Source organism: Marmota flaviventris, chromosome 4 (assembly GCF_047511675.1).
Source record: "Marmota flaviventris isolate mMarFla1 chromosome 4, mMarFla1.hap1, whole genome shotgun sequence".
NCBI classification, from domain to species: Eukaryota; Metazoa; Chordata; class Mammalia; order Rodentia; family Sciuridae; genus Marmota; species Marmota flaviventris.
Window position 1 is genome coordinate 31996881 of NC_092501.1, and position 15671 is coordinate 32012551.

At 41.8% G+C, this 15671-nt stretch overlaps 1 protein-coding gene across 1 annotated transcript in view; it reads left to right on the forward strand.

The window, feature by feature from the left end:
- Positions 1-15671, forward strand: part of Pdlim1 (PDZ and LIM domain 1) — a 44961-nt gene that overhangs the window by 13369 nt on the left and 15921 nt on the right. Inside the window, exons 2-4 of the mRNA XM_027930314.2 lie at positions 1997-2148; positions 3933-4017; positions 8523-8722. Coding sequence (XP_027786115.1) covers positions 1997-2148; positions 3933-4017; positions 8523-8722 — 437 coding nt within the window. The remainder of the gene's footprint in view (positions 1-1996; positions 2149-3932; positions 4018-8522; positions 8723-15671) is intronic.

Sequence of the window (15671 nt, forward strand, 5' to 3'; positions counted from 1 at the left end):
CTTAGAAATTGCTCTTCAATGCTGCTAGATTTAGTTGTGATAAATGAGTTTGATCGGGCATTATGCTTGTTGATTCTGGGGGCTCTTCTTGGGGATGGGGTTTTCTAGTCCAGAACTATTGATGATCCTAAATAAAGTGATATTGAGGTAGGGCTATTGAAAAAATGAGCCCACATTGCCCATTAGAAAATGCAGAATATTTATGAAGTCATACCAGCTCAGCCTTCTCAGGAAGAGGGATCAGAAAATGAGAGGACTTTGTTTACTGGCTGCTTCGGGTGACTCAAGTTCAACAGCCCAATGTTGACGGAAACGAGTAGCCTGAGCTTGTCCACGTAGAACATCTCGGCCAGTGGCTGCCCGGGAAGATCTGAACCCTGGATCATGGGCTTTCATTTTTCCAGAGAGCCAGAGCTCTGGTAAACAGATGATGGGAAAGCCAGAGAGGAAGGTTAGGAGGTCAAGATTTCTGCAGTGTTGTCCACATCCTGCCACATTCCAGTAGGGTTTTGCCTGATAAAGTCATAGCACGTTCAAGTTGGAAGGGAACTCTAGGATCAACTCACTACCCCTCATTTTGGGGGGCCAGGATGCTTAGGAGGGAGTGGGCTGTGGCAGTGGCACCCACCAGGTGTACTCCATAAGGGTAGCATTTTCGATTTGGTGAGGGCTGATTGGCAAACCATGACTGCAGAAAACTGAGGCAAACACTGAGGTTTAGGGCCTGTGTCCTGACTTGCTGCCTGGCAGGACCTCTTTGCTGTGGTTGAATCTTATGGAGACATCTGTGTTCACAGATCTTTATAGGATCTTCTCCCTTAATTTTCAGGAGCCAACAGTCTTCTTCAAGGGGTAGCGGAGCCACAGCTGTGGGCACTGAAAGTCTGGGGATGTTAGCAGTGCCCTGCTTGGGGGGGTGGGGGGGCATGGATTCCTATCCAGGAAGGTCTTTTGATGTTAAAAACAAAAACAAAAAAAGTCATGGGCTGACTCTGGAGTGATGATGGTTAACATTCTTAGTGTATCTTAGTTTAGAAAATACCTAATGCCCAATAATGGAAAGTTGTAGCATTAGTACTACTCAAAATGAGTTTGCACTTCATCCATCATGACAGCATCTGCATTCACTTGAAAAATAGTTTACGTCTGTGGGACATGTGATGTTTATTCAGTCCACATGTAATGCTCAATAGGCATATGGATTTGAGTACCTATTGCAGTTATTGACTGGCTCCCCTCAAGTGTTGGGTGGTCTATAAACTAGGAACCACTGGTTTAGAATCATCATCTTGCAGAAAACCATCTACCTATCCAGGAGGACCCTGATCATAGCTAATTTCTTGAATGGGAGTGAAATAAACCCACACTACTATATTTAAAAATCATTCTTTTTTTTTTTTTAATTACAAAAGTAATTCAAACTCATTGTAAAAAGACAAATATATATGGAAATGTACAACTGTGAAAGTTGCAGTATCCAGTTTTCGTCCAGGCATGTATTAACATATATCACAATTTTTATAGAAATAAGATGTTACTGTACATAATGTTCTCTAACTGTGTCCGTGTGTTTTTAAAACCCTAATTGGTGACTGACTTTAAGGAAGTAACAAGGTTCAGTGGGAAGAACACTGGGTCTGGTTCATTGGGTCTGTAATAAACTAGTTGGATGACTAGTAATATAGTAATATACTAGTTGGGTGATCCTGCATAGGTCACGGATCTTTCTAAGCCTCAGTTTCCAGGTCTCTGGAATGAAGGACTGATATTGGTATTCCTTTCTCACAGGTCATTATTAGGATCTGTATAGAAAAGGAATCTGTAAATGATAACATATTGAATAAATATAAAATATTACTTAAACTTGTGGTGTCAGGTGTCTTTTCATTTTTAAATGCTTTGATCCATGTCAGTGAATATTTAACCTGGTGGTCACTTACTCAGAGGTCTCCTTGGAGACAAATAGTAACTAGCCTGTCCTCCCCTTCATTGCCAGGTCACTCCTGGAAGCAAGGCTGCTCTAGCTAATTTATGTATCGGAGACGTGATTACAGCCATCGATGGGGAAAATACCAGCAATATGACGCACCTGGAAGCTCAGAACAAAATCAAGGGCTGCACAGACAATATGACGCTCACGGTAGCCAGGTGAGGCCGGGGACACATTTGTTCAAAGGATCTGTAGATGGGAATTTCAGGTTGCTCATTTCCCTCTCGTTTTTACAGTGCTGCTTCTCCTAGCATGGGCTTCTTTCTCTAAGATGGCTGCATTTTCACCTGATCCAACATAAGTAACCAAAATTCTGAATAAATACAATCAGTTCAATATTGTTAGGTGTAATGAAATGAAGATTTTTTCCCCCCTGGGGACCATTGAGAATCCATTTAGGGCGCTGCTGCCACCTCCCTATACTGAGCAGTGGGTTTTGCACCAGGAGATTACCACAGCAGAGAAGGACTTCAACACCTTAGACAAAGTGCTGAGCAAAACTTTCAATGCACGTGAAGAAAGGAGAGCTGGGGCTGAACCGATGAACAAGGAGAGCTCCTTGGGAGCTGTAATTAGTGTAGAATTTCCATTCTTCTTCCATTTAGTCTTAGAAGGGCTCTACAAAGGTAAGATTTCAGGAGCAATCTGACAACCTTCAATGGCTATTTCCTGTTGGATCCAGTTCAGGTTCTCCCTTTTGATCTGTGACCTACCCATTAATGTCTCACTAACCTTAGTTCCAGAGCTCTCCATCAGGTTCTCATCTGTAAAGTATCTTTATTGCTTTCTTCTACCTTGGGCCACAGGATTGGCAGGAAGACCAAACAGGCAAGTGTGTCAAAAGTGTTTTGTATACTTCAGAGTCCTACCCAGTGGGAGGTATACTATTTTATCATGCCCCACAAGAGAACATTTACCTCATTTGTAAGTTCAAATCTCCTTCAAGCTCTCACTCAAGCCACTTGTGCATCCCTTGATTCGTTTTTGATTTTTGATTCATTTACCAACAAACTGAATAAGCACAACTTGGGTGTGCCTGGCACTGTGCTAGGTACTGTGACAGATACAAACATAAGTATAAATGTTCTCTACCTGCAAGAGAGGGAAAAACCCCACACTAATGAAAACTGAGACTAGCTAAGATTGCTGCTGTGTGTTTGGTAGGAAGAAAATCCATTGCAAGCTCAAAAAAGGAAGGCATTACTTTGATTGAAGCCAGACAAGCTTCGTGAATAAGTTGGTGATTTGGTCTGGGCCAGGAACACAGTGTCAAGATAGAGGAGAAGCCTGTTCTGTCCTGAGCGGAGATGGGCAGCATAAGGCATACGTAGGAACATGGAGCCTCATGACTGGTGTCAGCCACCCAGAATGTGTGAGGGCAGCTGAGGCTGGAAGAAATCAGGGTAGCTTGGGAAGTCGCTCAGGGCCTTACATGGGGATTAGCCTTCAGATTAGGGCTTTTAGAAGATCACGGGGTAACGAATAGAGGGTGGCTAATGTCAGGATGTGAAGTCAGAGAGTACAAGTTCAGGTGGGGTGGGAGGATTTTTCTAATCTGTTTTTAGCATATAGTGTTCCCTCAGTGTCCATGGGGAATTGGTTCAAAGACCCCTGGAAATACCAAAATCTATGGATGCTCAAGTCTTTTATGTTATATAGTATGTGTATATAACCCGTACAATCATCTACTTTAAATCAACTCTAGATTATTGATAGCACCTAATACGATGTAAACACTATGTGAATAGTTGTTATACCTTATTATTTAGGGAAAAATCACAAAAGAAAAGGTCTACATATTCAGTCCAAATGCAATTTGATTTTTTCATTTACTGTCTATGTGGAGTTGATTCAGTGTGAGAATGAGGGACCTGTGGATGTGGAGGGCAGACTGTTATTTACTCAGCATGGATGAAATGACAGTTTTGTTCATCTGTTGCAGATCGGAACATAAAGTCTGGTCTCCTCTAGTGACTGAGGAAGGGAAACGCCATCCCTACAAGATGAATCTAGCTTCTGAACCCCAAGTAAGTTCTTGCTCATTTTTGCTGTTTCTCTTGCTACCAGCCACTTTCCGGCTTTTGAAGATTATCAGCATATTTCATTTTTTTTCCCCTGCCCTTGGGGCCTGGGGATAGAATGGCCTGGAGAGCTCTCCACTGTCACTGCTGGGATCTGGCTCTTGTCCACTTCTTCCCGTAAAGGAACTGTGGGAGGAAAGGGCTGGAAACCCCCAGGGCAGGGACCTCAGCCTGAGCTGGAAGCCTGGGGTAGGAGAGTGATTAGGGAAATGGTGGAGCCTTCCTGTGGGTAGGGCAGGACCACCTCGAAGTGAAGTCAAGGTGGTCACTCAGCTCATTAAGGATTTCAGATACCAACAGATCAGCCTAAGGATGAAAGTAAGTTTAGGTCCTGAGGCAGAACCTGGAAGAAGGAAGGGAGAATTGTATAGTAAACTCTGCTTCTCTGCCCTGTACCCTCCTGTGAATCCTGGGGTGGAGATCTCTATTTTCCCTTACAGTAAAACTTCTAGTGAGACTTTAAAATTACTAAAACAAAGTCACAGTTATTATTGAAAAATGAAATAGGAAATCACTGCACAATTTGACAGGCAAATAGAATTTCATAGGGCTGTAGGTTGTCCTGAGATCCCATTGTTAGTAGATCAGTCTCTCAGCAGTTAGCTTGTAGGTGATTTTATTTCTTCCTTATTTGCATATTCTAAAATATCCATAATGAATGGGTACTCTACTTTGAAGTAAGGGAATCAAATAGAAGAATGTTTATAGTATCTAAATTTGTAAAATTTCTTATACCTAACATGAGATTTCTAACAAAGTATATGTCTATTGAGTAAATGAATGAATAATTAATGATAAATGAATAAGTAAGTTGATAATAACATTTGTAAATTTTAGAAGGTGTTGTGATTATTACACATTTAACCCCAGTTTGAGATTTGAAATTTAATTTTTTTTTCTAAGTTCGGGATACTAGTTAGCTTTTTAAAATTTTCTTATTTTTAAAATTTTTTTGGTACTAGTGATTGAACCCAGGTGTTCTACCACTAAGCTATATCTCTAGACTTTTTTTATTTTTTATATTGAGACAGAGTCTCACTAAGCTTCTGAAGGTGGCCTCGTACTTGTGATCCACTGGCTTGCACCTTCCAAGTAGCTGGTATTATAGGCGTGCACCACCATACACGGCTCACTGGTTTTTATGGCAAATGGAGATATCATCAAAGGATAACATGCAGCTAGCTATCTTTGATACATAAAACAAAAATTGTACAAAATTGAACTCACATGGTACATTAGTGTGTATAAGTTGAATAGTTGAATGTGTGTTGTATTTCCCCAAATGGCTCTCATTAAAATTTCAGAAACATTAAAATTTTTTTTCCATTCATAGAATAAAAATACTTAAAAAAATCCCATTACTTTAAGGATCATTTTGCATCTCCCATTTCAAAACTTCCACAAACACATTTTATTCTATTCAAGCCCTGTTAGGAAACCTCATAAATGACGGTCTATAAACTGGCTGTTGTATAAACTAATTTAAGACGTGCCACAGTTAATTTCTCAGCCACTTCATTAAATTTAATATAAATGTTAAATTTTAATATTTTAAGTTTCAGATATTTTTATAACATGTAAGGAATAATTTTGTTTTGATTTGATATATCTGAAATCCTAGCTTTAACATAAATAATCATTTACGTTTCAGTTAAACTTTTTATTTGAATTGTACTTGAACTTAAACATATGATCTGGTTATTTATATTAATATTTGGAGGATAATTCTCTTCAAATTAACAAAAAGTTCTAAACTATTTAAGTATCTAAGTCGAGTATATTTTCCTTGTGATTCCAGTAATTCTTTATTTGCACAAAAAAACTTCCCACCTCTCATTTTCCCAAATCTTCCACTCTAGCCATGCTGAGCTAAAGAATAAATGAGTAGGAGCAGAGTTCATCTATAATACAGAGATCTGTTAGTTCATGTAAAGCCAACCAACACCCCAGCTTATCTGAGGTCAGCATAGTTACACACCTAGTTTGTATTTCCTCATTATTGAGTTTCCTTGGAGACTGATAAATACAAAGCCCAAACAATTACATCATCCCTTCCAAAAGGCAAGCCCTAAATCCGCCTGTCTTCTGGAAAGACCAGTATTCACATGGGGGTAGAGATATTCCTTTTATGTACAAACCAGATACATTCTTCAAAGATTCTTTATAAAGCAAAAGTCAGAATTTCCAACCTGAATTTTCCACAACTTCCATTCTAATTGGAAATACATTTCTATCCGAGGAGAAGGGAACAGGACCCTGTTTGGACATGTGCCATGTGCCAGGCACTGTGCCTGATACGCTAATATGTGGCACCAAGTCCTTATGAGGGCTTTGTTGTCATTTTAAAGATGAGAAATGGTCTTGGAGAGGTGTAACTTGCCCATCGTCCAACATGAAGTGGCTACAAAACATTGAGGCAAGTCAGGGCTTTCTCTGGTGCTCAGCATCCTCGCTGTTCCCAGGGGTTGCTGTGAGACAGAGGAGGAAGGAGGACTTGCTGGATGCAGTCATGCATCTGTCCACAGTGCTGTAGTCCAGGTGGGCGAGAGTCCCAGGCCGCTCATCTGTTGCTGTCTCCACAACCAGTTTTAATGACTTCATGTGATTCCTTTGAGTAGTTGTGCCATAAAGTTACTTAACCATCCCTTGATTACTGCTGAATTTTTTTCCTTAACTTGTTTGTCTCTACTTGTGATTATCTTTGCAGACTTAGCTTTTGTCTGATATGGACAAGGTCAACTTAATTTACACAGTAAAATCTCATGAGTTCGGACCATCTGAATAGTGAAAAAGGAATTTTAATCATAAAATATTTTTATGTTGTCTTGCTTTTTAAATTAGATACACAAGGAATGAAGCTGTTAGATTTTTTTTGGAGGGAGGGCGGATGGGTATTAGCAGATGGGTACTGGGGACTGAAGATGTAGGACTGTTTTCCCACTGACCTACATCTCCATTCCTTTTTCTTTCTTTTTTTTTCCAGCATGCTTTTCTTTATTCAGTATTTAGTGGCAGGGTCAATTGGTGGAACCCTGGCGTGGCTCTTTTTCAAAGCAGAAAATGGCCTCCATTCTTTTTTAATTTTTTCATTTTTGAGACAATATTTCACTAAGTTGCTGAGGCTGGCCTTAAACTTGAGATCCTCCTGCCTCAATCTTCTGAGTCTCTGGGATTACAGGCATGTGCTACCACTACTGGCAAGCTGTTAGTTTTTATGTGTAATGTTTTCTAAGAAAATATTGAACACATTTTTTTGGAGTGGGGTGGGGACAGTGCTGGGGATGGAATCCAGAGCCTTCACGTGCTAGGCAAGTGCTGTAACACAGAGCCTGATTCCTAGCTCCAACACTGAAGATTTACAAAAGATGATGGGGGGGTGGGAGGGGGCAGTGGTTAGGGAGTATGGAAGGCAAAGCGACAGAGGGTTGGGACATCTTTTGGCAGCTGCTGTTCTAGGATTGGGTGTTTTAAGAAAGAGACCAGAGATCAGGAAGATTTTCTTAGGAACTCAGAAAATACGGCACAGTTCAGTTTAGCAGGCTCCACAGAGCATGCATTGGGTTGGCCCAGAACATTTGGGTAGAAAGGACCTTGCTAACTGAGTTATCAGAAAACCTGTAATTTTTTTTTTTTTTTTAAAAGGAACGTTAGTTTAAAAAGTGGTTTGGGGTGTTTCTAAAGAAGCTCTATAGGTTGTAGTTGTAATTAGCCTCCTCCCACCCCAGCAGGGACTTCCTGCAGTGCTGTAGGGGGGTGGAGGGTGCATTCTCAAATTACAAAGAGAAGGGAATGAGAACACCAGGAACTCACAGTTCTTTCTGCAGCTCTGCCAGGTACCAGGTACCGCCCCTGTAACAGGTAGCCCTTAACCTTCTGTCTCCTTAGCCTGTCTTTCTCCAACAAGGAACAAAAGTTCCTACTCCCCTTTGCCCCCTTCTGTGGGGCTGAGACCCTCCTGCCTAGTCCGCTTCCCCTGTGGCTCTATAACTTGCTTATTTTGCTGATGGTGCCTCTTCAGTGCTGGGGATTTGACCTCTACCTTCTGTCATCTCCTGCTCTGTACTGACCTAAGCCACTGCACGTTCCTCTCTTCTTGATTCCTTAATCCTTCTGGAATGTGCTTCAGCTCGGATTTGGATCCTAACAGCCCAAAGCATCAAGGAGGTGTCCTCCCCAGAGGTACCCAGAAGTCAGGTTTTGCTGGGCCTCAGAGAAGAATCAGAAAGCAGAGTTGATTCAAAGGGTGTGAATTGGGACAGGTGCCCATCTGGGCCACCTCCTCAGTCAATGCCTAAGCATCTCAATGGGTCTATCAGAGTTCTTCAGCTAAAGTTTGAACCAGGGCCCTTGTGGCTCAGCTGACACCTCTCTATGGCTCTCACCTTGCACTGTCCATTAAGGAGTACCTTTTGGATACCCACCTTGATTTTGCCTCTGCTCCTTGCCCACAGGAGGTCCTGCACATAGGAAGTGCCCACAACCGAAGTGCAGTCCCCTTTACTGCCTCACCTGCTTCCAGCACTGCCCCCAGGATCATTAAAAACCAGTACAACAACCCAGCTGGCCTCTACTCTTCTGAAAACATCTCCAGCTTCAACAATGCTGTGGAGTCCAAGACTGCAGCCAGCGGGGAGGAGACGAATGGCAGACCGTAAGTAGGCCCCAGGCTCTCATTCCTCTCCAGGTCTGACCTGGAAGAAGCTTTTTACACCAGCACCAGGTTCATCTACACAGGGGAGAGAAGGCTGAACTACTACTCTAGGGAGAGAATCTCTGTGTTCATAAAAAGGGAAAAGTACCTCCTGCTGTGCAGAGTTGTTATAAAAATAAATAACAAGTAAAATGTGTGTCTGGACAAACAAATCTTGTCATCATTGAGACCAGTTTGTATTCTTGTCCTGATTGCTGTGCTTATCACCACCACCTGCTGATCAAAGTCCTTAGCCCTGCACCTGGCTGAGAAATTCCTCAGTATTTTGAGCTGGGGAATTACTTGAGAGAATCTAGTGTCGTTTCTGGTTGTGTCCCCACCTGATCTGAGCAAGGGAAAATAGCATGCACAGTTGTGGGAAGCAGTGTTGGCATTTTCCCACTGTGGGAATAGTGGACCAGAAAGCATGAACAGAAGTCTGAGGATATAAATGTTGTCTACAGAATGTTTTATTTTTTAGTATTAGTGAGTGAACCTGGGTCTTGTGTATGTCAGGTGAGCTTTCCACCGTACCGGTGAGCTACACCTCCAGCCCTTTTTAAAATTTTTATTTTGAGAGAGGGTTTTACTAAGTTTCCCAGGCTGGCCTTGAACTTTCAATCCTCCTCCCACAGCCTCCTCGGAAGTAGCTATGATTAAAGATATGCCATTCTTGGCTTGTCCACAGGAATAGGTTTTGATTTGGGGGCAAAGGCACATATAGCCAGGAAAGAGATGGGGCTGCAGGTGGAAGGGGCTGTGGAAGCATCCTGCTTGGGATTGTCTCCTGCTTTCACAGGTCATTTGACAGCTGTCTTTGAGTCTGCAGTCTCCTGGATCTTCCCAGCAGTAGGGCCCATTTCTGTTTCATTACAAACTCTGAGGATATACATCTGGGAACACCAGCAGTCTATTGCAAAGGAACTGGGTGTGGGATGGAGTGTAAGAGATGGGACCAGTTCTCTGTGGGTGGAAAGGGGCTAGAATAGGTTAGGAGGTGCCACTCAAATGCCAAAGGAAGGAGGAGAGAGCTAAGGGTATAGCTTCAAGTGCAAACCAAGGGGAAAAGCGACCAGTGGCATTTGGACAGTGCGCACCCTGCCCTGACAGACCACCACTCTTTGGGTCCAGTCAGGCACTGCCTGCACGCCGAGGATTCACATTTCTGTTGATTAATTTTATTAAAACACAAGTTGTGAAAAGCCTCTTTTTATCTGAAATCTGCTGATTTTTAAATGTGGGCGACATTCGAATTTTGTTGGAAAATATGGTGTGGTCCAGACTTGTCAGAGTTCTGAGATTGCCACCTGGAATCCTCAATTTTTGTGTTAATTCCGAAGCCCACTTTGCCATTAAATTTTCCCCTGTTCATCTTTATTACTAATCTGCTTCTAGGATAGTGAAATTGGAAACCAAGTACTTCAAGTGTAGGATGGTGAGGTTAAGGTCCTAGAGGTCCCAGACTCCTGAGGATATATTGGCCATACTGTGCATGTCATCTCCTTTTTACCCTCAGTGGAGGCACCCACTGCATGTAGGTAATGTAGGTAGGTCCTTATGCCTGACACTGAGGGGACACTGTGATTATTAGTCTCTCAGTATTTTATATTGTAGAGTTTTTTTTTTTTTTTTTTAAGTTCACACCTTGCCTGGGTCTTAGGATTTCTTTTTCTTTTTTCTTTCTTTTTTAAAAAATATTTTTTCAGTTGTTGGACTCAATACCTTTATTTTATTTATTTATTTGTTAATTCTATGTGGTGCTGAGGATCGAACCCAGTGCTTCACACTTGCTAGGCAACTGCTCTACCACTGAGCCACCACCCCAGCCCATATTGCAGAGTTTTTTGCTGTTTGACTTTAGCTTTAGAACACATTGATGGACCCTGGTATTTGTTGTAATAACCAAAGCAACATGGCCACTAGTGCTTGTTCTCCCTCCACATTCTGGTGCCAGCAAAGCCTTACCTGCTTGAGTTGAGGATGCTCTTCAGGGTGACCACCAGACACTTGGGGTACCTGAGAAAGATTGCTATGCTGTGTTCCCCAGCTTTCTATGGACACACCCTGAAGGAAAGCTTCTAATCAGTGTAGTGAGGAGTGGTGGAAACAGGGAGGGCTGTACCCCCCACATGCCACTGCTTTGGTGCTGGGGGAGGCTGAGAACGTGACCCCCTTTTACTGTCCCAGAGTGGAATGTTCCATGATCTGGATTTAATAACCCAGGAAATGACACATCCTTAATTGAAAGAGCTGCTATGTGCTGGGAGAAATATGTGCCTAAAAAATATTTTCAGTGTGGCCTTGGCTATTTTTCCTTCATTAATGTCTTCTTTCTTCTTCTCTCATGCTCCCTGCTTGCTCCCTCCACCCGCCGTCTGAAACAATTAAGTTTGAAACTGTCCCCTCCTGTCACCATCTCTGGCTGCTGCAGCCTCTGAGACTTTATCCAAAGTCTCCTTGAAGATTTTCCCAGCAAAGGAGGCTTAGCTTCTGCTCCATTCTCAACTCTTTGAGGCTGAATCCACAAATGATACCAGCCGCTCAAGGCAAAGGAGCTGCCCACGTCTGCCCAGCAAGTGCTGCCCTGGTAGGGATCTCTGTCTGATGGTCTAAATTCTCTGCAAAGAAAGATTCTGCCAACCCAGCAGCCACAGGGTAACCTTGCCGGCTCAGTCAGCACAAGTCCCAAGCGCTTGCTCGCCCCCACTGTTTAGTCTGTGAAATTCGCTGAGGTTCCAGAATTGGCTCACTACATAGTTTGCATCTGAGGTCATCACCCATTCCCTGGGGCTTCTTTGTCCCATGCATTTCCAAGCATCCTGGGGTGTGTGTGTGGCTGGCTGTCTTGTAGGTCTTTGCACAGCTGCGTCCTAGTCTGGCCAGAATACCATCAGCATTGCCAACTGGAAGGGCATGCCGGGGGTTCCTCTGCCACCCCTCCTTCCTCCACACATAGCTGAGGGGATGTCCTCAGCAGCCATTTTCTCTAGGCAGTTAAGCTTAACAGTCACTTATTGAGCACCTAGCCTACTGTGTACCAGGTGTGGTTGCTCAGTTTGGTAGACAGCTAGCCCTTCCCTCTGCCCTCTTTCAGTTGCCTTTAGGGGCTCTGGTCAAAATCTGGTAATTCAGAGCCTGGGGTTCATTAGTAGATAGAGGGGCCTAAGCCTTGAATGCCAGCTCTGTCTCTTCTCAGCTGCCTGGCTTTGGGCGAACCATATAACTTCTCTGAGACCCTGTCTGTTGATCTCTAAGGTAGGCTCATACTAGCTACCTCACACCGGATTGTTTAGAGAATGCAATGAAATGTGTAAAAAGTACTTAGCATGGTGTCTGGCTTCCGGTAGGTAAGTGCTCAGTGAATGCTACTTATTACTGATTTCACTGCCCATAGGGAGCTTCATCCCCAGCACTTCTGAGAACTAGGGGATCCCCAGGGGTGGAAGCAGGTAGGTAAGGAGGAGGTTTGGTGATGACTTATGACTTCTTTCTATTCCAGCACTGTGGTGTAAGTTTGGGTATCCAGTAGAGTTAATCAGCTTCCTGATGATGGAATGGGGGCGCGGTGTCTCTTCATGGAATAATTGGTTGCTCTCCCATAATTAACTCAGTAATCCCACAATATTAGCTCTTCTAAATTGTTTTCTCAACTACTCCCTCCACATTCATGAGGTAGAGTTCTAAGCAGGTAGAGTAGAAATAAAGGGATGCGTTGTTCTCTACTCAGATGATATCACAGGGATTATATTAACCCTGACTCATGTGGGGCTGGAGCAGGAGACTTCCAGCACCAAGGTGGCTGTTTGTCCCTCTAGATAACCCTTGCCTGTAGTCCACAGAGAATTGTCTTGGGTGTCTGGGTGTTCCTCCTCCACATCTTGGTGCCTGTAATTACTCCTCTGGTTTCTAATCACAACGCCAATAACTCGGCCATTGAATGCACAGGGAGCATTCAGGCTAGGTTTCCCTTCCAAAATTCAATACATGGAGTTTCCCAGAACTTCATTTTTTTTTTTTTCCTTTTGGGAACACTGGGATGACCAGGTTGGGGAAACTCATACCTAGGGTTCTTATTTCTCAGGACATGAGATATGAAAGGGTATTTGATCCTATCTCCTTAACCCCACCTTAAAAAAAAAAAAAAACTACTAAAATCTCAATGTCATTTCCAGTTAGCATTTAACATCTACCACTTGGGGAAAAGATTTCTTTAATTAAACTTTTCATCTGAGATAATTATAGATTCATAATGCAGTTGTAGGAAACAATACAAAGAGATCTCTTATGCCCTTTACCCGGTTTCCTTGATAATAACATCTTGAAAACTATAGCACAATAGTATCAAAACCAGAATGTTGACAGTGAAAAGATAGAACATTTCCATCTCCCCAAGGGTTTCTCCTGTTGCCTCTTGTAGCCACACCCACTTCCCTCCACTCCCCACAGCCTGCTCAACCCCTGGCAATCTGCTCTTCGTTTCTATAATTCTGTTAGTCAGGAATGTTATATTAATGGAATCATAAAGTATGTAACCTTCTGAGATTTTTTTTTTTTCTGTGTAATTCTCTGGAGATTTGTTCAGGTTTTTATATGTATCAAAGTCCCTTTTTTTTTTTTTTTCTGTTTTTGTGGTAAAAACCACATGACATACAATTTACTATCTTAGCCCTTTTTTAAGTGTATAGTACAGTAGTGTTGATGACATGCACATTGTGCAGCGGATACCTAGAACTTACTCATCTTGAAAAACTGAAACTGTATACCCAATGAAGGACTCCTCCCTCCCTCCCGGCCCCTGGAAACCACCATTCTGTTTTCTGTTTCTAAGAAGTCGATGACTTTAGATACCTCATATAAGTGGAAACATGCAGTATTTGTCTTTACTTGTGACTGGATTATTTCACTTAGCATAACGATCTCAAGTTTCATCCATGTTGCTACTGTGGCTGATTTCCTCTTTTTAAAGGTTGAATAATATCTCTTTCTTGTGTATCCATTCATCTGTTGAAGGATATTTAAATTGCTGTCACCCCTTGGCCATTGTGAACATAGCTGTGCAAATATCTCTTTGAGATTCTACTTAATGGTAAGAAGTTGATTGGTCTCCTCAAAAGATGGAGAACAGGGCAAGGATGTGCGCTTACCCCTCTTATTCAGCATACAGCTGTAAGTTAGAGTCAATGTAATGAGTCAAGAAAAGGAAACAAAAAACATACAGATCAGAAAGGAAGACTATTTAAAATTGTCTCTGTTTATATATGACATGATTGCCATACAAGGAAATTTCCCCTACAACTCTTAGAACTAGTAAATGGATTCAGCAAGAATATCCCAAAGTAAACATACGGAATACAAGATAAGCATAAAAAAAATCAATGCATTTCTTTGTTCTGGCATTGAACACATGGACACTGACATTAAAAATACAATGTCATTTACAATTACTCCCTTCTGCGGTGGATGTGGAAGATTCTCCTATGTTGGACCACTGGTTAGGCCAAAATAAGTCTTAAAGAACTTAAGACTGAAATAGAACCAAACATCTTTTTCAGCCACAAAGGAAGAAATGAGAAACTAGAAACCAATAGCAAAAATAAATCTAGAAATATCACAAATATGCAGAAATTGAACACAGTTGAATAACCAATAGCATAAGAATCACAAGAGAAACTGGAAAATATCTTGAGACAAATGAGAACAACAACAACAACAAAAAAAAAACAACGTATCAAAACTTAATGGAGGGGCCAGGGTTGTGGCTCAGTGGTAGAGGGCTCACCTAGCTTGTGCGAGTCCCTGGGTCTGATCCTCAGCACCACATACAAATAAATAAATAAAATAGAGATATTGTGTCCAACTACAACTAAAAAATAAATATTAAAAAAAAAACCCAACTTAATGGGAGGCATTAAAAGCAGTAGCAAGAGGGACGTTTATGGTGGTAAATGCCTACACTAAAAAAACAGAAGAACAAAAACCTAACTTTACACTTTAAGGAGCTAGAAAACAACAAATTAAACCCCAAGTGGAATGATGATTAAAGATTAGAGCTGAAAGAGAGAATAGATTTAGTAGAGAAAATCCACAGAACTGAGAATTGACTTTTTTAAAAAAACCAATAGAATGGGCAAACCTTTGCTAGAGCAAGAAAAAAAGAGAACACTGAAATAACAAAAATCAGAAACAAAAGAGTAGGCATTGCCACAAACCAGTGATGTCAATTGTAATAATGAAAGGACAAGAGACTGCTGCTGATGGGTGGCGTTTTGTGATTGTCTGTTAAGGCCAATTGACTGTAGTTTTGTACAAGCCCTCTGATTTCACTTTTATTTTATGCCTGTTTGTTTCATCCTAGATTCTTCCTTTACACTGCTGAATATTCTGTTTTAGACATGTCCCACACTTTGCTTAACCATTCACCTTTTGGAAGACACATAGGTGGTGCCTAGTTTTTGGTTATTATAAATAAAATTAAATGTTCCTGCAAACATTTTTGTGCAAACATTAATTTTTCTGGGATAATTGTCTAGAAGTGCAATTGCTTGTTCATAAGGTAGTTAGTTACATGTTTAGTTTTTTTTAAATTTTTTTTTAATATTTAGTTATCGGTGGACACAACATCTTTGTTTGTATGTGGTGCTGAGGATCGAACCCGGGCCACACGCATGCCAGGCGAGCGCGCTACCGCTTGAGCCACATCCCCAGCCCACATGTTTAGTTTTTAAGGAGGCTGTCAAGCTGTTCTGATCGTGTCTGTACCATCTTGCATTTACACCAGCAATGTAGGAATGATCCAATTTCTTCACATCCCCTCCAGCATTTGCTGTTATTGGCTATTCTGAAGTGTAGTAATATGTCATTGTGGTTTTGATCGCATCTTTTTGAGGGCAGTGACATTGAACATCTTCTC